The sequence below is a fragment of the Cydia splendana genome, chromosome 3, assembly GCF_910591565.1.
Source record: "Cydia splendana chromosome 3, ilCydSple1.2, whole genome shotgun sequence".
Lineage (NCBI taxonomy): Eukaryota > Metazoa > Arthropoda > Insecta > Lepidoptera > Tortricidae > Cydia > Cydia splendana.
The window spans coordinates 3,313,897-3,334,794 of NC_085962.1; the positions used below are offsets into that span (position 1 = coordinate 3,313,897).

The 20,898-nt window shown below is 38.1% G+C and overlaps 1 protein-coding gene across 1 annotated transcript in view; it reads left to right on the top strand.

Moving 5' to 3' along the window:
* The window catches only part of LOC134806451 (venom dipeptidyl peptidase 4-like), a 94,421-nt gene that overhangs the window by 62,368 nt on the left and 11,155 nt on the right, over positions 1 to 20,898 (top strand). The window contains exons 7-10 of the mRNA XM_063779732.1: positions 7,415 to 7,427; positions 15,269 to 15,520; positions 16,069 to 16,238; positions 20,807 to 20,898. Of these exons, the coding sequence (XP_063635802.1) occupies positions 7,415 to 7,427; positions 15,269 to 15,520; positions 16,069 to 16,238; positions 20,807 to 20,898 (527 nt within the window). The remainder of the gene's footprint in view (positions 1 to 7,414; positions 7,428 to 15,268; positions 15,521 to 16,068; positions 16,239 to 20,806) is intronic.

Here is a 20,898-nt window from a genome sequence, read left to right on the forward strand (position 1 = left end):
ATAAGTAGGTACCTACGTACATACCTACCTGACCCTAAAATCTACAACTTTTTTGATAATAATAACCCTGACACTAAGTGATCAATAAATGACAAAAAACCCAATTAACATCTAGGTCGCTCGCCTTAAGTGCACTTTATTTTCTGAAACTCTATTAGTCACGAGGCACGGCTTCGCTGCCAATTATTGAGAAAACGAAATTGAATAAAGCCAGAGACGAGACGTTAATAAAGACTGGCGATCCACTTACAAAGTCACGTTTTTTGTTAATGTTGTAAGTTGTAAAGGATTGTATGCGCCATCGCTACCTAGCGATACCTTAACCTCTTGTTTGTGTTTGATAAGGACTGACCGAATTTTTCAGTCATGCTTCTGCATTTTTTCGGGACGACTTTTTGCTGTAATACAGCACTTATAAACTAGGTTTGAACCCACGATAGTACCACACACCACTTTTTTTTGTTTTATTAAGAAATCAATGATCGTAGGTTATACAGCAATATTGGACTTAAGTTAAATTTATGAATTAAAAATTGTATGTAAAATTAGAAAGGTGTATTAATTATTAGATTGACGGAGAATAATCCAGACACAATAAAATAGAATATACATTTTTATCGGCTATGTGCAGGACAGCTGCACCCGTCTGGTGGCTATGATATATTATTTTTTTAGGATTTGAAACTCCGCAAAACTTGATGTGGTAAAATGTTGAAGTGAGAAATAATCATGGTAGGTATCTACCTAGGCGAGATTATCTTATTATTATATTGCATTGAAAATCCTGATGCTGCTTCTGTTGAGTTTTTTCTAATCATAATTATACCTTGTGACACGGCACTTTGTATGGTTAGTTCAGTTTAACGTTTTTAGGATTGTCTCGAATATAGTGTAGTTTTGTTCTATGGCAAGGAAGTCTTTGATGTAGCAACAATATACATGACAGGCACTCTGCCAATAGGAAACAAATTGAAGCTGATGGTGTTGCTACTTCAAATTAAATCCTAAATTTATGGAATAATATTAATAAATATTTAAATCAAAAACTTAATTTATAAATACAAAATAGGTTGAAATATATTCAAATAATTGAATATGATTTATTTCTTTGGGTTATACTTGCATATAAAAATTATTCCATGAATTTCATTAGTTACTGTTATTTTGATTGTGTCATCCCAGGGACAGAATGGTTTGAGATCATTTCCTGGCTGGGTTTCGCCCTGGATGGGCATCTTTTATACATAAAACAGTGAAGCGAAGTACATCATGCTCTGGTAGCATCGATCAGAGGCTTGGTTATGCAGTAGCCGCTGCATCCATGAGCTAGGGAGCTCATGCTGTTGTTATTTTGCCACAAACAGTAAGTAGAATATGATAATATATGGATGTCCTCAGGTGCAACTCCTGGTTGAATCTTTGTTTGACCATTTCGCTTTGTTTCCAGTCTGCTGGTAAAACAATGTGGTGGGAGGGAGTATCACAGCTGTGAGATGAGTCCACTCTAGGAATTTCCAGCTGGTGAGAAACTTAGATCATATAATGTCTCTTAGGTTAGCAGAGCACATGCTACTAGTTATTAATCTTGAATTGTTTCTTTCAGCTGACTGGGGTTTTTCGTTTTTATGTTACTACGTATGTGAAATCGTTTCGCATATCAGAGTATGGAAGTCTGTCCATATTCCTAAAACTTCAACTGTGTCTGGTGAGCAGTTCGCCATAAGAATTTCGCTCTTCTGCTGGATGGAGGTGACGTCACCTTCAAACTGAGACCTTAGTCCTTTGGTGTTGCTCTGCGGTGTCGGGTCAGATTCCCGCTGCAGCAAATCAGCTCCGGCACAGCGGAGGATCACACGTCGGGCTTGAACTGGTGGAACATTGTTATGAGGTTGGTGTACGCTTTCCTTCCGTCCTAGAAGCATTTCCAAATTTAAAGTTAAAGAATTTAGTAGAATCATATGTGATGGCAAATGATAATTTAGGGACTAACAAATTTAGATAGGTCTGCTTGTAAATCATTTTAGAACCATTTCTGGCACGACCCAGCTCTGTCGTCTGACATTATTAAAATAAGGTGCTTATGCTAGCTTAATGATTTACATGTAGAGTAACTGCCCGTGTTCGAATTAGTAATAAATGATGTGTCACAAAAACTAACTTTCATTCATGTCCTTTATTGTCCTGAATAGTTGATGGAAATAGGTTTAGCACCTGCTTGAGCTTTTGGTAAGATTTAGTTTTTATTTAATTTAGTAACTTTAATTGTCCGTGAGTTTCCTCAGGGAAAGCCCACAGCCGGGCAAGGAATATTTACGTGACAATTTGGCGCCCACAGATTCCGTCTTAAAGCCCTATTTGCATCATAAATCAGTTTGTATCACTGCCATCACATATAGATAAAAAAAAGTTTTAGTAGTACTTACGTTTAGGTGAAATTTTGAGCTTGTGCTTTGCTTGTGTACGCTCTGACAACGTTAAGTATAGGCTTTAGCTGTTTCACTTTGAGTTTTGCCTAAATTATTGCACGATATTCAGTATATTTTGTAAAAACTTAGAAGTAAGTGCTCGAATTTTCAGTTAGTTACATTGTGCTGACGTTTTGTCAGGAAGTAAAGTGTCAAACTTTAGTACCATTTGGCTACTTTTAATGCATGAGATTTAGACTTAAGAGGCTGTAATTTAAGTTATTGTGCATATTTTCTGAGCATTCTAAAAATAGTGTGTAATTTTAGTGTATAATTCAGTGCTCATACATAAATTTTATTGTAGCTGAGCTTTTATGAGTATTGCAATTGAGTTGAGTTGACACTTTGTTGAGGTGAAGTTCGAAAAGCTTTTAAGCTCGTGCAGAAATTGCTTTAAAAATTGAGAAGCTTTGTATAAATAAGTTCAGACATTTTGACTCGAAAGTTTTTTAATAACAGTAAACATATATAGGACAGGTTATTTTTACACACAAATAAACTAATTCAAAAAAAATTGTTATATTTTATTAGAAAGTATAAAAAAAAAACGAATTGTGAAATTTTGACATTTATGAACAGACACTTTTACTTGATTTTTGAACGATTTTTTTAAATTGTGAACAATTTTGGTTTTGCATTCACTGTTATATTTTGGGTCAGAAAATTTAGTTCAATAAAGACAAGGAAATATACATACACAGATAAAAGGTAAAACGTAGTAAAACACATTGATATAACATTGTTTAATATAATTGTCAGACTACAATAGTGTGAGTTGGATTTGTAAATCTTTTGCCATCATATTTGTTTATTTTTTGAGTTAAACTTATTATACAATGGCCACTTCTGTGCAATTTCACTCTTTGCTGCGCGATGAATTGATTTATGAAGTAAAGATCAGGTCAGAGACACCACACTCAACAGTTGAGGGTCTTAGGAAACAGTTGAGGAATTTGGTAGGTGAGTGTCGGCCAGATGAGATTTTGGATACAGATTTGAACCCGGAGTCAGAATTGAAAGTTATTTCTGATAAATTAAATGATTTGTCATCCTTAGTAGCTAAGTTTGTTCAGTCGAAGGATAGATACTCCGGGAACAGGTCGAAGGCTCTGGGTAGTCATTTGTACTTCAGGCTTCTGCGGGTTCAGGTGGATGAAGATCCGGGGAAGTTGGCTCAGAAGATTCAATTCACAAATAGGCTTGACGCTTTGTTAGCACAGTTGGACAGTATAGGGCAGGCAGGCAGCAGCTCTAGCGACAGTGTGGCAGCAGTGACTCAGGTTTCACAGGCAGTCCCTACTAGGGAGCTGCAAGTTCACTGCTCCGGAGACAAAAATGTGGCTAAATGGGGGGTCAAGTTTAATGGTAACACAGATCCGAGGTCTTTCCTAGAGCGTGTCGATGAACTCAAGTTGGCTTATGGTGTGTCAGATGTGGTTTTGTTTAACTCGGCAGCTCAATTGTTTGTTGATCAGGGTTTGCTTTGGTACAGAGGTATAAAGGAACAAGTTTCTTCTTGGAATGACTTAAAAACCATTTTATTAGATGAGTTTGAGCCTGCAAACTTTGATTTTCGCCTAAGGTGTGAGATTCTTGCAAGAACACAGGGTTTAGAAGAGCCAGTGCACATTTATTTTGCAATTATGTCTTGTCTTTTTGGTCGCTTGAAGAATCCATTGCCGGAGGAGGAAAAGTTGCAGATTTTGATGAATAACATTAGGCCTAGCTTCTCACAACAACTGGCATTAGTAAAGGTTGATTCTATAGCCGAGCTGAAGGATTGTTGTAGGAAATTAGAGCAGGCATCACAGCGTACGCAGTATTTTGTTGAGCCCAACAAGTCTGGTTCGGCTCACACACTTAGTAGTGATTTCGCATATAAAGCCAAGTCCAAGCAGGTGAACGCAGTAGATGTTAGTAGTAGCAAGCGTTCACAAACATTTAGTAGGTCGCCAGCGCAAGCGAAATCGAGTGGGCAACAAAGTAACGCTGTTAGGAACGTCCAACGCTCGTCCACGCAATCCACACATGCACAGAACTCTGCCACGGTTCCTACTTGTTATAAATGCGGTGGCACTGCGCATGATTTTAAGAGATGCAGGGCTAAACCATCTAAAGGCGAGATTATTTGTTATTCATGTGGTACAAAAGATCATATGTGACGTCCCACGGTCAAAGGTACCTTATGGCGGGTATGGAGTTATGCATACCCCAGTAATCTACAATAAATAAGCTATCGATAACACGAAAGATCAACCTTCTAGGTTGCGTAGTTACAGAGATATGATTTTTTGAAAATAATGTTGTGAAATGAGCAACTTTACGATAGAGAAGTTTTAAGTTTAGCCGCCTAAAAAACTATGTTCCTGAAGTAAGTTACATAGTTGACTACAAATAATAATACCTTATATATCTGAAATTAAAAAAATATTGCGACTTGTTCTGTAATGCAAATAGAAACTTTTGATATCGACTGATTTATGTGTATACTAACCAATCTCTTGAAAATAAAGTTTTATTTCATTTTCACGATTGATTGCAATGAGCTCTCAAGATTTAAATTTTATCTATTAGAAAACGACACTGACAGACAGTTTAAGCAATAAACAATACCGATTTAGAGGTAAAAATGTATTTTCTGACTTTTTCATATAAAATCACAAAATTGAATATTTTTACTTTTAATGTGACACACAATCAATTTTTCTGAGCACATATGAAAGAAATTCTGTCATTCAAATGAAATAAATCCTAAAACCCCAACTAAATACTATATTTAACCCCTTATGCCACTTTAAACTTACATAACAATAACAGTATTTGCTCCATACATTTACGAAAAGGTACCTTATGGAAATAAATCTAATAATACATCACTACAAAATATCAATCATATTACAGTTTATCTTTTATGAATAGAAAATATTAATTTACATTAAACTGCCCCCAATTTAATTAGTTCTTCGTCATAATAATCTTAAAAAAGACCAATAATTTGTATGTAATGAAAAGGTACCTTGTGGTCAAGTTACATGATGAGGCATGATGATGATGGAACAGTTAGGATAAACTAATAATATTTTGAGGTTAAGATGGTATAAATCGTCTATTTCTTATCAATAATATATTTCGGTTGCTATTGAAGATAAGCGGCATTGAGGTTCAATGACCTCAGATATTCCATAAGGTAATGTGTCGGGTATTGGCATTTTTCAGCAAACCAATGGCTGATTTACTGCATGCGACCAAACCAAATGAAGATTATTCTAGTTAAGAAAGACTTCACGAGAGTAACTTTGGTATAATAGCAGTCTACTTGGATTTGTGATGTCGGTCTATGTACGGTTATAATATTTGCGAGGCGCCCCAACCAGAACTGAAATTATCAAATTAGTTTTGCAGAATGCTAATACAGTTCTCTACCAAACTTCTTTTCCCGTATTGGCTAGTTTTTTTGGGAATTTTCAATCTTTTTTCCATAAGGTACCTTTTCTACTAAACTCTGAGACGACATTACTAGGCTTATAACTAACTTATAACAAAAATAAAAACAGGTAAACAAACGTTACGCATTAAGGTTTCAGATCACACAATAAAAAAAAATTGAGCATTTTTTCACCTCTTTACAAAACATTTAATATCTCCGAAACTAGAAACCCTCATAAGGTACCTTTTCCCGTGGAACGTCACATATAGCGAGGAATTGTCCGAACCGGCTGTCACAGACAACACAGACAGATCGTAAACGTCAAAGTCAAAGCGCGGAAATACGTTCCGTTTCACAGACAAAAAACGAATAGGGCCGAATTGTAGCAATATTTTTCCGGATAAATTGAGTGCTTCAATGAAAAAATTCTTAAGTTATAATTCGATTGCTACGATTCTCTTCGCACCTAGGGAAGGTGACATTCGGCCATATTTGAAACTTAAGGTGTGTAATTTTGACATTTACGGTTTGGCGGACTCAGGAGCCGCCGTTTCAATTTTAGGACGGCAGTCTTATAAAGATTTTATTAAGTTTGGATTTGAGCTCCAACGAATGGAGTCTAATACATGTAGCGTTGCAAATGGCGTCGTAGTCCAGTCACTGGGGTACATTTTTGTTCCGGTAACATTCAAAAATGTTACAAAGGTTATTCAGTTTTATGTTGTGCCCAGTATTGTCTCGGACGTTATTTTAGGCGTGGATTTCTGGCGCGCATTTAATTTAGCGCCAGAATTATTTGACAGCATCGACTACATAGAAAGACCAAACAATTATTTAAGTTTGTCCAGTATTTCAGTAAATCCGGTGAATACCATTCAGGCATACGACAATTTAACTTCAGCACAACAAGAACTAGCCGACTCAGTGGTAGGGAAGTTCAAGGATATCTCGTTCGAGGAAAAAGGATTAGGTAGGACGTCGTTAGTCGAACACGTAATTGACACTGGCGATGCCCAGCCTATTAGAACGCGACAGTATCCGCTCTCTCCTGAGAAGCGTGCAGCTTTAAGTTCCGAATTAGACCGGATGTTGAAGTTAGATGTTGTTACTCCGTGCGAAAGTCCCTGGAACAACCCGGCACTTTTAGTGAAGAAGCCAAATGGGGACTGGCGGTTTTGCTTAGACTGTAGGAAACTAAATGCAGTATCAAAGGGCGACTCGTATTCCATGCCATACATTCCGCAAATTTTAGATAGCTTAAAGGAAGCACGGTACCTGTCGACCATTGATTTGAGCTCGTCGTTTTGGCAAATACCGCTAAATGAAAGTTCGCAGGAGAAAACTAGTTTCTGTGTCCCTGGTCGTGGGTTATTTAAATTTAAAGTCATGCCTTTTGGGTTGTGTGGCGCGAGTGCGCGACAACAACGGCTCATGGATAAACTCATTGACCACAACATAACCAGTGACATAGAGAATGGTATGGTGTTCTGTTACGTGGACGATATTGTCATATGTTCGTCAGATTTTCAGACACATCTGCTTCTTTTGAACCGTGTGTTGGAAAAGTTGAAAATGGCTAATTTAACGATAAATTTCGGCAAGTCAAAGTTCTTTAGACAGTCCATTAAGTACTTGGGTCATGTCGTTGATGAATTAGGTTTAAGAACTGACCCAGAGAAGGTTTCAGCCGTTTTGAACTTTCCCATACCCACGACTTCTCGTGAAGTAAAGACGTTTTTGGGCATGTGCTCTTGGCACCGTCGGTTTATAAGGAACTTCGCAAGTATAGCAGCGCCTTTAAATAAATTAACTTCAAAGGGGAAGAACGCCCCGGCTTTTCAATGGTCTGTTGAGGCCGATAACGCTTTCAACACCTTGAAGAATGCATTAGTGACAGCTCCGATTCTGGCGGTTCCAGACTTTAGCAAAGTGTTCTCGGTACACGCTGATGCATCTTCATATGGCGTAGGTGGCATGCTCTCACAGACTATTGATGGCCAGGAGCATCCTATTGCGTACGTTAGTCGTTCTCTGAACAAGTGTGAACGGAATTACAGCGCGACGGAAAGAGAGGCTCTTGCGGTTTTGTTTTCGGTTGAGAAGTTCCAAGCATATTTAGGCTCGCGTCGGTTTAAGGTGATTACGGATCACGCGTCACTAAAGTGGTTCATGAACCTGGAAAATCCATCGGGCAGGTTGGCACGTTGGGGTTGCAGACTGTCTCAATTTGATTTTGATATTGAGCACAGGAAGGGCTCCGACAATGTCGTACCTGATGCGCTGTCCAGGCTCATGAAGGTTGACGCCGTGGACCAAGTGAATCCTAACGACGTGACTGACGAATGGTATGACAGGACGTTTAAAGGTTGTGAAACTTTGCCGGCCAATTTCCCAAACTATAGTATTAGGGGAGGGAAATTGTACCGGTTGAGTAAAAACAAGTATAATCTTTTGCGAGAGTTTGACTGGAAAGAGGTAGTGCGCAAGGGTGATAGGAACGCTGTTTTACACGCGAATCATTGCGAACCAACCGCGGCACATTTTGGAGTATTTAAAACTCATAGGCGGTTGTCGTTGACATACTATTGGCCAGGGATGTATAAGGACGTTGTCGATTTCGTGAAGGCTTGCGATACCTGTGCAGCCTATAAGCATTCACAGAAAGCGACTCCAGGTCTAATGGGACAGCCAAAAGTATGTGATCGACCGATGTTAGCGTTAAGTATTGATTTGGTAGGTCCCCTTCCGCGCTCTCGTGCAGGATTTACGTTTTTGTTTGTGGTTACGTGTTGCTTTTCAAAGTATACGCTTCTTTTTCCGCTTCGCCGCGCAACCAGCGCGTTGGTGGCGAAGACTTTTGAGCACCATGTCATTTTGAAGCACGGTGTACCCGAAACCGTAATTACTGATAACGGAGTTCAGTTTACGGGATCGGAATTTAGACAGTTGATGAAGCGTTATAACGTACCTAAAGTTTTTTACGGACCTCGATATACTCCACAGGTAAACCTGGTTGAGCGATACAATAAAACGGTCATGACAGCTGTAGCTTCGTACGTAAAGGAGAACCATAGGACTTGGGACGAAAAATTGCACCAAATTCAGTTTGCAATAAACAGTGCAGTGAATGAAACCACAAGTGAGTCTCCTTTCTTTTTAGTTCATGCTAGAGAGCCAGTTATCAATGGGTCGTTTTATAAGGACACAGATAGGGACTACGAGCCAGGTGTACCTAGGGAGGAATATGCGGGTAATTTCGGGATTTTAAAGGATATTTTTCATCAGGTTAGGTTACGTTTATTGAGAGCACACGAAACAAATGCTAGGAATTATAATTTGAGAAGACGTCCAGAACAATTTGCAGTAGGCGATTTAGTATGGAAACGTAATTATGTGCAGAGTGACGCACAAAATTTCAGGATGGCGAAACTCGCCCCGAAATATGTTAAGTGTAGAGTAAAGGCAGTGTTGTCGCCTTTAGTCTACGAGTTAGAGACGGAAGATGGTCACTGTATAGGATCATGGCACATTAAAGACCTGAAAGGGAAGGTAGCAGCTTCTGGTTTGGTGAACGGTGGACGTGCGGCTCGCGTACAGGGTACTGCTCGCCGCGCCACCATCGTTGACTGAACAGGGTGAACGGTGGACGTGCGGCCCGCGTACAGGGTACTGCTCGCCGCGCCGCCACCGTTGACTGAACAATAGAGCTCATACAGGTTTTTATGGTTGTAGTTTAGCAACAGTGTTAAATATTGCAAAGTCATATTTAATCACCAATTGTCAGAGACGTGGCGAACAGGTATAACTGTTTCACCACACAGTATGAACGTGGAAGGATGCTACGAACTGAAAGCGATGAATGTATGGAGCGGCGCAACCATAGCTCAATTAACGTCAAGAGCGTTGTCTTTAATGTGGGATTATTTTTTGCTGTCGTGCGAGGTCACGCAGAAATTTGGGTGTTATGGTGCTGATGGTTTTAGCCAATACGTGGCGGATTCCGTGCATGTGTGGATTGGCGTTGTTTTTTTTGGTGTGAGAAGGAGAGGCTTTATTTTGTGAGGTATCGCAGGGCGCGCACTGCATACCGCGGACGTTGTTTTTCGGTTTGGTTATGTAGTCCGTTTATTTTTTTCTCTCAGCACACGTTCTCAGGCACATAACACATAATTATAATTTAGCTAACTAGCGGTTAGTAATTTTGGATATTTTGAATTTAGTTTGGAATGCAAATTTCGTTATTTAGCTACTCTAGTTTATATTAGTAAACTTAGTAGTAGGAATTGTTTGATTTTAATTTTGCCCGGTCTAGCGGAGAAATATTTTGAGTATGCTGAACATCGGTCCTGGCAGTTGGTTTGGTTTTGCCAGCGCAACTGGGTAAAGTTGTGCTGGTAGAACCAAGGGATGGTTTACTGGATAGTTGGATATTGCGATGTGGATTTTTCCGGCTGTGCGGATACCACATTTTTTTTTGTATTTAGGTTGTGTGGGTTCGAGATAAAAAAAAAATTCAAAATTTATTGGTTTATTGGTTTTGGTATGTGGAGTTGTGTGGTTTACTTTGGCTTTTCTGTTGGATAGCAATCTCGATCCTGCGGCAATCACTTCGGTGGTGGTTTTGTTTTGGGTTCTCCCATACTAAGTATGGTGGAGGTTGTTCTGTTTGTTTTTTTTTTCGTTTCTTGTGACACATGATTTAGATTTAGATAGTCGCTGAGGACAGCGAGCGTTTTACCCTTGGTAAAACGCAACAGCGGGGAGAGGGGTATTGTGACACGGCACTTTGTATGGTTAGTTCAGTTTAACGTTTTTAGGATTGTCTCGAATATAGTGTAGTTTTGTTCTATGGCAAGGAAGTCTTTGATGTAGCAACAATATACATGACAGGCACTCTGCCAATAGGAAACAAATTGAAGCTGATGGTGTTGCTACTTCAAATTATATCCTAAATTTATGGAATAATATTAATAAATATTTAAATCAAAAACTTAATTTATAAATACAAAATAGGTTGAAATATATTCAAATAATTGAATATGATTTATTTCTTTGGGTTATACTTGCATATAAAAATTATTCCATGAATTTCATTAGTTACTGTTATTTTGATTGTGTCATCCCAGGGACAGAATGGTTTGAGATCATTTCCTGGCTGGGTTTCGCCCTGGATGGGCATCTTTTATACATAAAACAGTGAAGCGAAGTACATCATGCTCTGGTAGCATCGATCAGAGGCTTGGTTATGCAGTAGCCGCTGCATCCATGAGCTAGGGAGCTCATGCTGTTGTTATTTTGCCACAAACAGTAAGTAGAATATGATAATATATGGATGTCCTCAGGTGCAACTCCTTGTTGAATCTTTGTTTGACCATTTCGCTTTGTTTCCAGTCTGCTGGTAAAACAATGTGGTGGGAGGGAGTATCACAGCTGTGAGATGAGTCCACTCTAGGAATTTCCAGCTGGTGAGAAACTTAGATCATATAATGTCTCTTAGGTTAGCAGAGCACATGCTACTAGTTATTAATCTTGAATTGTTTCTTTCAGCTGACTGGGGTTTTTCGTTTTTATGTTACTACGTATGTGAAATCGTTTCGCATATCAGAGTATGGAAGTCTGTCCATATTCCTAAAACTTCAACTGTGTCTGGTGAGCAGTTCGCCATAAGAATTTCGCTCTTCTGCTGGATGGAGGTGACGTCACCTTCAAACTGAGACCTTAGTCCTTTGGTGTTGCTCTGCGGTGTCGGGTCAGATTCCCGCTGCAGCAAATCAGCTCCGGCACAGCGGAGGATCACACGTCGGGCTTGAACTGGTGGAACATTGTTATGAGGTTGGTGTACGCTTTCCTTCCGTCCTAGAAGCATTTCCAAATTTAAAGTTAAAGAATTTAGTAGAATCATATGTGATGGCAAATGATAATTTAGGGACTAACAAATTTAGATAGGTCTGCTTGTAAATCATTTTAGAACCATTTCTGGCACGACCCAGCTCTGTCGTCTGACATTATTAAAATAAGGTGCTTATGCTAGCTTAATGATTTACATGTAGAGTAACTGCCCGTGTTCGAATTAGTAATAAATGATGTGTCACAAAAACTAACTTTCATTCATGTCCTTTATTGCCCTGAATAGTTGATGGAAATAGGTTTAGCACCTGCTTGAGCTTTTGGTAAGATTTAGTTTTTATTTAATTTAGTAACTTTAATTGTCCGTGAGTTTCCTCAGGGAAAGCCCACAGCCGGGCAAGGAATATTTACGTGACAACCTATATTATGACAGTTCAAAAGTTTTATCCCACGAACGTTTGTATTTTTGCTACGTCGATCGCAATACTCACTTTTCCACTGAATATAAGGTTCAATTCCTACCACTTCAAATATAATTAGTATTGACTTCGTTGGTAACAATTATACATGACAATTCGGAACGTAACATTATCCTGTCTGTAGTTAATAACTAGTCTTTGTCAAGATTGAGCTAATTTGTATCAGTACAATGTTCGTATTGTGTACACGGTGGGTGTTTATTCAAGTGAAACTCGAGGCTCCATATTGGGTGTAAAAAAAAACCTGTAGATATTTATTAAATAGTTGACTTATATCTACGTACAACTCGACGTTTCTTTGCGTGCATATCCACAGATAAGTTAATTAAATGAATTTTGACAATCCTAAATAGCCGAAAGGGATAGTTCCATACATTAGAAAGGGACAACATGATTTGGCCACGAATCGCTGTCAAACTTCGGTTTTGTAGAAAGTTTCCTTTCTGTACGGTATTACATTATATTATTTATGTATTTGCGTATATATGTTAGTCTGTAAGGTATTTGTAATATGGGCCTTGTTGCTTGATTTAAAATGTAAAATAAATAAATAAATTATTTATTCTGTGATTCTAGTTTATATAATACTGGAGTTTCTAAGTTAACTGAAAATCTTCATATTTCTTCCATTTATTAAAGTTTCATATTTCTTCTCGTCACTTTTTTTTTTCAATCCTGCACTAAGTACCGTAAAATGGGGTGAGTTGAGTGAAATTTGACTTTCAAACCTCGATAAAATTTTATTTTTACATGTGAAAACTGAATGGTGTATATAATAAGTGGTTCGGACGTTTGTATTTTAGTTTGTATTTTATTTTGGGTAGTTCCATTTCATAACTTCGACGATAAAGAGGAAAACCCACCTCACCCCGTAGTGTCTCGTATTTGGGGTGAGAGGGTTTTTCATACAAAGGTGATTTTGGTTGATTGTTGGATCGATTTTTTATTATTATGCGTATTACTATAGCCCCATTTTAAATTGGAATACATTATTTTTGTAGTAGTAGCCTTAAAATCCCTTCTCACCCCCCTCTCAAACCTTCTCTCCCCATTCATAACCCAACTCTCCCCGCGAAACCTACTCACCCCGTTTTACGGTACAAGTTTTCTGTTTGACCCAAATGACCTTATGGTTGACTGGTAGAGAATGCCTTAAGGCGTCAAGTCCGGCATTTGTACATTTTATTATCGTGCAATAAAGTAAAAAAAAAATCTATTTCCAAATTCCAGGTATACAGATACAGCTCCCAAGTAGCACAGATAGCTCTATAACTACTCACTTTTAGTTCTATCTAACGCTCTGTGCGTATTAAGATACTTATAAGAGCACACTCGTGGTCCTACAGCTGTAAAATAGATCTCAGTGATATTTATATAGCTTAGGGCTGATTAAAAGCTGCATTACGGCTCTGAAAACTACCATTAATACGCAAAGAGTGATATAAAGGTATATTTGCTACGACCCTATACAGCTTTAAGGGTTATCAAATGCTTTAACCGTTATAAGGTCTGTCTAGTGGATAAAATTACGCCATGTGCTGTATAAGGAGGTAATTGTGGACTTTTATTACGTTGACTTATTAAGGGAGCACAAGTGAACTATTATGAAGCTAATAGACGTATAATGGAACACATGTGGCACATAATACAGCTTGTCGCTTAACATGTTTACCGTTAAGCAGCTTTTATTACACTGACTTTTAAGGGAGCACGAGTGAACTAATATGAAGCCAATAGACGTATAATGGAACACATGTGGCGTATAATACAGCGTATCGCTGAACATGTTTACCGCTAAGCAGCTTTTATTACGCGGACTTTTAAGGGAGCACGAGTGAACTAATATGAAGCCAATAGACGTATAAATGGAACACATGGGGCGCATAATACAGCTTATAGCTGAACATGTTTACCGCTAAGCAGCTTTTATTTCGCTGACTTATTATAAGGGAGAACGAGTGAACTATTATGAAACCAATAGATGTATAATCGAACACATGTGGCGCATAATACGGCTTAGCGCTGAACATGTTTATCGCTAAGCAGCCTATACTACCATTGGGACTGTCTGCATAGCGGCTGTTTAAACGTTCACAAGATGCCTTATAACTGTTTAGAGGTTCACTAGTGTATCGAAATAACGACTTGGACTTTATAGTGGTTCACTTAAGTATCTTTATCAGATATATAACAGTCGTATGCTGAATATAAGAATTTTAACGGTTCACGTTGCTTTTTAACATTGACCGCCATTTTATTGTATATATACCTACAAAATTGAAATTGTATTTCCAACTTTTAAGGGTAACAATAAGGTTTTGTGCCTGAGTTCTTAACCTAAATCATTAGTTTAGTACTTCCTATAACGTATTATTAACTTTTTATCTCATAATTCTGTCCAAACCACTGGAATAGTTTTTACACATAGCTTATTTATATCACTAATTTAAATAAATACTGATTATTTTCGTGGCGCACTGAAATTTTCTTAGATAATGTATATATATAATGTCAATAAACTTGCATTCCCAAACATCTTTCTCGCATTAATATATAAAAGATCATGTACAAACATTTAACTAAACACTTTAACAAAATGACTTATGGTGTCGTTGCGCTTAACGTTTTTGCTTCAATATAAATATGTTCACCTCTGCGTTCGTCGTCACTATACGAAATATAATAGCTGATTTTTAAGGCAGAGGTGTAAAAGTATGTTATTAATTATCTTTTATTCAGCCCAACGTCAATCTTTCCCGGTATTAGGGCGCACATGTGACATATTAGCTGAATAAAGGGTAACTGGTGATCTCTTACCCAGTCAATATACACCTCTTATAACTCCTGTTACCCCTTATAATTCCGTTAAATTGCCGCTACAACGCTCTTAAGTAGCTATGTGAACTTAAGGCTGCTTAATTTGTGCCCATTTAAGAGTTATAAAAGCTGAAAAGACGCTTATACAGCTCTTATGCAGCTTTTATATTCCAGCTTCAAGCGTATTCGTACTTCATTATGCGGCTGCTATACAGCTAATCTGTGCTACTTGGGCTATCTGGCCCGCTACACCGCTTTCGACATCACCACAGGGGAAACAACCGACATCCTCCCCCCCACCGTGGCCAGCAGCACCGAAGGGTTCCTCCAGAACTTCGTCTGGGGCCCCTCTGGGACCTCCCTGGCCTTTGTTTATACGAATAACATATACTATCAGGCTAATTTGACTGAGGAGCCTGTGCAGATCACGACGAGCGGGCAGTTGTATGTCATTTATAATGGCATTCCTGATTGGGTGTATGAAGGTAATTATTTTTAACGTACTCGCGCTTGTATCGTCTCTCAGCGTGGCTCCTGGCCTGCGATCGTCGCCGTCACGTTCTGATAAGTGACGCATGATACCATTTCTGTCATCTCTATCTGTCATTTCCTATCTCTGTCCTACGCGCATAATTATATGGCTGTACCGCTCGCACAGTAGCATTGACCGCTGTAGAGATAGGAACAGGAGGGTCAATGTACGGAACTCTTCGTTCTTAGCGTTCTTACTTTACATCTGGAATTCTGGATGGACCTTACAAAATAATCTTTTAACATATTATAATTTTTGTACGTTTAATAATCTGTAAAGTATTTATTGGCCTTTGTGTTCTGAAATATATTTAATTTGACTTGATATAGAGTTAGACCAAGAAAAGTCTGCATCGATTTTGATAGCCCACTCAGTGCGTGTTATTTTAAACGTCAAACTTCTATGAAATTATGACGTATAAATAACACTTGCACTGCGGGGGCTATCAAAATCGCTGCAGAATTTTCTTGGTATAACTATACCTACTCCTTTAATTTTCAGAGGAAGTATTCGGCTCCAACAACGCCATGTGGTTCTCAGCTGACGGCGAGCACTTAGCGTACGTCACGTTCGACGACACGAATGTTCGCATCATGCGTGTACCCCACTACGGTGTACCCGGCTCTGTCGACTACCAGTACACGCAGCACCATGAAATCCGGTACCCTAAGGTAAGCTGTTCGACACGAATTTTCGCATCATGCGTGTACCCCACTACGGTGTACCCGGCTCTGTCGACTACCAGTACACGCAGCACCTTGAGATCCTGTACCCTAAGGTAAGATACAAACTAAAAATAAGTTACCTAACTAAAATGTTACCTAATGTGTATTGTGAGCATCATGCATGTACCCCACTACAATGTACCCGGCTCTGCCGACTACCAGTATACGCAGCACCATGAAATCCGATACCCTAAGGTATACAAACTAAAAATAAGTATGTATGATGTACCCCACTACGGTGTACCCGGCTCTGTCGACTATCAGTATACGCACCATACCATGAGATCCGATACCCTACGGTAAAATAAAAAATAAAAATAAATTAGCTAAAATGTTAATGTGAGCATCATGCGTGTACCTTACGACTACCAGTACCAGTACCAGTACCATGAAATCCGTTACCCTAAGGTAAGCTGCTTTTACGTTTGACGGTATCAGTGCAGAAATGCGGGTACCCCACTACGGTGTACCCCACTCATTCAAAAATCAGAATTCATAATTTATTCCGCAAAATGTGGTTTTTCCTCACCTGTACCTGCTCGTATATCTCAATATTGATTGATTGAAGTCTAAAGTGCTATTACGTGATAAACGTTTTCCGCAAGTAGGCTTCGAGAGTTATATCACAAGTCAATACAACATTTACCGTGACATGTAGTGACATAAAATAGTAGATTGTACAACAAGAGCATAAAATGACCCATTTTTACCCGAGGCAATGTTTTAAAATTTAAAATAGTAGACGAGGGTAAAAATGGACATTTATGCCCTTGTTGTACACTCTGCTTTTCACTTCGATTGCGAGGAAAATATACAAAAAATCAAATATTTTAGGTTATTTTAACGTATTTATTCAAGACTAAAGAAAATTGTTCTTGGGCCGGTCGGAGGCGCGGGGCACGCCGATCGGGAGAGCGCCGGTCGGGGGCGCGCCGGCAGGGCTGGCAGTTTGTATGGCAGAATTTGGACTTTATTGCTAAGTCAATAAGGGTCGTAATAGATGATTTTACTTTATGCTCTAGAGCATAAAATGCGATTTTATGTCGTCTACGCACGACATAAAGGTGCACTTTTTGAGCATGAGAAGTGAAAAATACATAGCGACATTTATAAATATAGTTTTTCAAAGGACTGTCTCATTTGAAACATAGACAGAGAGAATCATACTATCTTTTGTCTTACACTACCTAGTACTAGCACCCAAAAGAAAAAGAGGAGTACTTATAGTTTTTTTGTTCTTATTTACTGATAAATTTGGTTTGACCAACTATACACCAGCCACCGACGTGGTATAAAAACAGGTATACGTGTACATATATACCTGACATACCTGTCCACAAAAAGTTCCGTTCACACTAGCCGCAGCCGTAGAATGTAAGGTATGTGGATTATGTCGTCCAGTCACGACCCAGTAAACTCCGTGATAAAATTGCGTCAGCCATTCACGGTGTTTAAGGAGAAGTTTTTTAATGTTAACCCTTTCCTTGACAGTGTATTTTGCAAGATAAGAATATCATTTTACACCATCTTTTTGTATTTACACAATTTTTTTGAATCTTTGCTTAAATTTGCCAAGAAAAGGGTTTAAAATCAAAAATTAACTCTTAACAAATAATAGACTGTGCTTAAATTTTCCGAAAAGTTCTCGGAAATTTCACGAAAATTTAAAGGAAACCTTCATTTTGGAAATTCAAATTCAAATATGTCAATTTTCCGAAATTATTCCGAATGTAATTTTCGCAACGTCTCATCAGGTAGGCATTAGACTAATTTGTAGTTGTCTTATCCTATTTTGTCTTCGCGCTTATACCGCTAAACCGGTTCAGATAAAATTTGGTTTGGACTATGGATATAATTTGAGTCCCGGGAAAGTACATATAGTTGGTCAAACTAATTTTTCAGTCAGTAAGAACCAGGAAAACTATACTCATCCTTTTCTTTTGGGTGCTAGGCTAGTACTAGTGTAAGACAAAGATAGTATGATTCTTTCTGTCTATGATTGAAATGAGACAGTCCTTTGACGAACTATACAATAGTTTTTTTAAATTTTAAGCAGACGGAATCGCGGGCAGCATCACTAGAGTTAAATTTCCGATTTGTTAAGCGTTTGCGTTAAGTGTCATTTTGTATGGGATTTTGAGTTTCCAAAACGTTACGCTTGGTGCGTTCTAAATACCATACAAAAATAGACAAAACGCAAAAGCGTACGTCACGTCACGCCATCGAATGAAATGTACACTAGGGGTACACAAACTAGTGTAAACATTTTAACATTAAATCGAGATAAAGGTCGCATTAATGTTGCGCACTGCAGTGTTATTCAATTTGAACAATAACAACACTACCTATTGCATAAAAAGATAAAATAAATGGCCCGAGATGAACCAGGGTCCATTGACATAGTTTCGTTATGGTAACGTTCACCTTAATTCGAGCCAGAGACAAGAAAATAGTTAAGACTGCTGCTAGTTTTGCAAAGAAATTTTATCTTTAGACATTGCGACATTAGCTAGATCTTGTAAGAGCATTAGGGTAACTTTGATGGGGGATAATTTTGAAAATAGACTTAACTAGAATCACTTTTTACTCTGAGCGCCTACCGCCAAAGTCAATAAAATCGGAAATCGTTCTGCATCTCTATCGCTCTTGCATATTCGAGCGCCAAAGAGGCATATAACGTTTTTCGATGTTTTCGGTAGGCCCCTCTGGTATCAGTCAAGCAAGCTGCCGTAGTAAGCGTTGCTGTAGTATTTTAAGTGTTACCAAAGTATGAAGAGCTTCTGGTTTGGATATGAATTAACGATTTTTAAAACTACCCACTCAGCTTTCCAAGTTAGCCAAATGCATCTTACATTACAAATATTTTAACAATGCACACAATAACAAATATACACCTGCCCAAAATGTATACAAAGATTTATTTCGGACCAAAATTACTTTAATTTTCTGGATGTTCGATAAAAATACTATATCAACTGCGATAGTTTACCTATTAAGCTATGAGGTGGGAGTGATTATTTTAATGGGAATTAACTATGTATATTATTAACTAGTCTGTAATTCGAGCACGGCGCTAACTGCAAGTGAAAGTACTCTGCAAACGGGTTTGGCACCGTTCCCGTATACGGAATTAATTTCTGACCAGAATCCAACGGATAATTTGATCGTGATGATAAGAATAAGTACATATATTATACGTAGGTATATTATATTGCCATACACACTTATAAAATTATAAATATGCAAAAAAAATGGACATGTAAGAACACACTGGCAAATATGAATATACATACATTCCACACACATTAGGTTAGCTGGAAGAGATCCCTTTTAGGGATAAGTTCGCCTTTGTGCATAACATTTTTGTTTTTGTTTTGTTTTTGTCCGTTCTATGTAAACCTGTTTATGTGCAATAAAGTGACATACATACATACATACAGACATGACATACAAACTATACATTCCTGTTATTATAGTCAGAATAACAGGAATGTATGCTACCTATAGGAATGTATGCTGGTATGCTTGTTTGCCACCGATGTGGTATAAAAAAAAATATGCCTCCAAGTCTCGTTATTGTCTTGTAACTTATGCAATTATGTCACGGTCTCTGCGCCGGCAATTGTTTTTGACGTCACTGGTAAGGTTGATTGATAATAATGCTAATAATGATCTGCGTCATATCAGAGGCAAACCAGGCCTTATTGACTTTTATATTAAAAAATGCTAGGACAAATGAAATTTACTATAAGTCGATATCGTTAAAATGATGACGTAAGACACATTTATGTAACTATGTAAATAAGTATTAGGTATTTGGTATTATGGAGTCTGATCCATAGTCTAATAAAACATGGTCTTCTCTTCCCAGAGTGACACAAGCCTACGTCACAATAACATTGCCACTTTGTATAGCGCTATTGCATACTATTATATAGCGCTGTCGCATGATGACGTAGGCCTTGTGTCAGTCACGTGGTCGGAAGAGAGTACCAGGCGGAGTATATTATTATACCATGGTCTGATAGGAAAGAGAAGAGTCGTGGATTGTATTGTGCTCCATACATTCCACGACTCTTCTCTTTCCGCACAGACTCTATTCGTTTTTACAATGAAGCAAATTGAAATATTTTCCATGTAATTTTAAATATTGTCAGAATGACTAGAATCAATGTCAGATATCAACTATTTAAATACATAGTTGCAATAGGTATGAATAAATCAAAAAGGTCTGAAAATTAAAGGAACGGGTACTCATAAGGAATATTGTTTACTTAAATGATCAGTCCCTTATTTATTCTAATTAAGAAATTGCTTGCAATCGTTAACACTTGAGTCAATATTTTATTTACTTATCAAGTTATCACTAGTACTAGCAATTTTTTGCCCACGAAATAGCTATATGCTTTTTGATATTAGTCAGAACTTTTGTACCTTATGCTCTTCAAATGATTTCAGTCTAGATTTGAAAGGATCTGTCTATAATATTAAAATGAAATAAATGTTGATTTCAGCCTGGCACTACCAATCCGACGGTGACAGTCACACTCCGAAACCTGGAATCCGGCGCTAATACGGTCTACTCCGCGCCTGCTGACTTGAATGA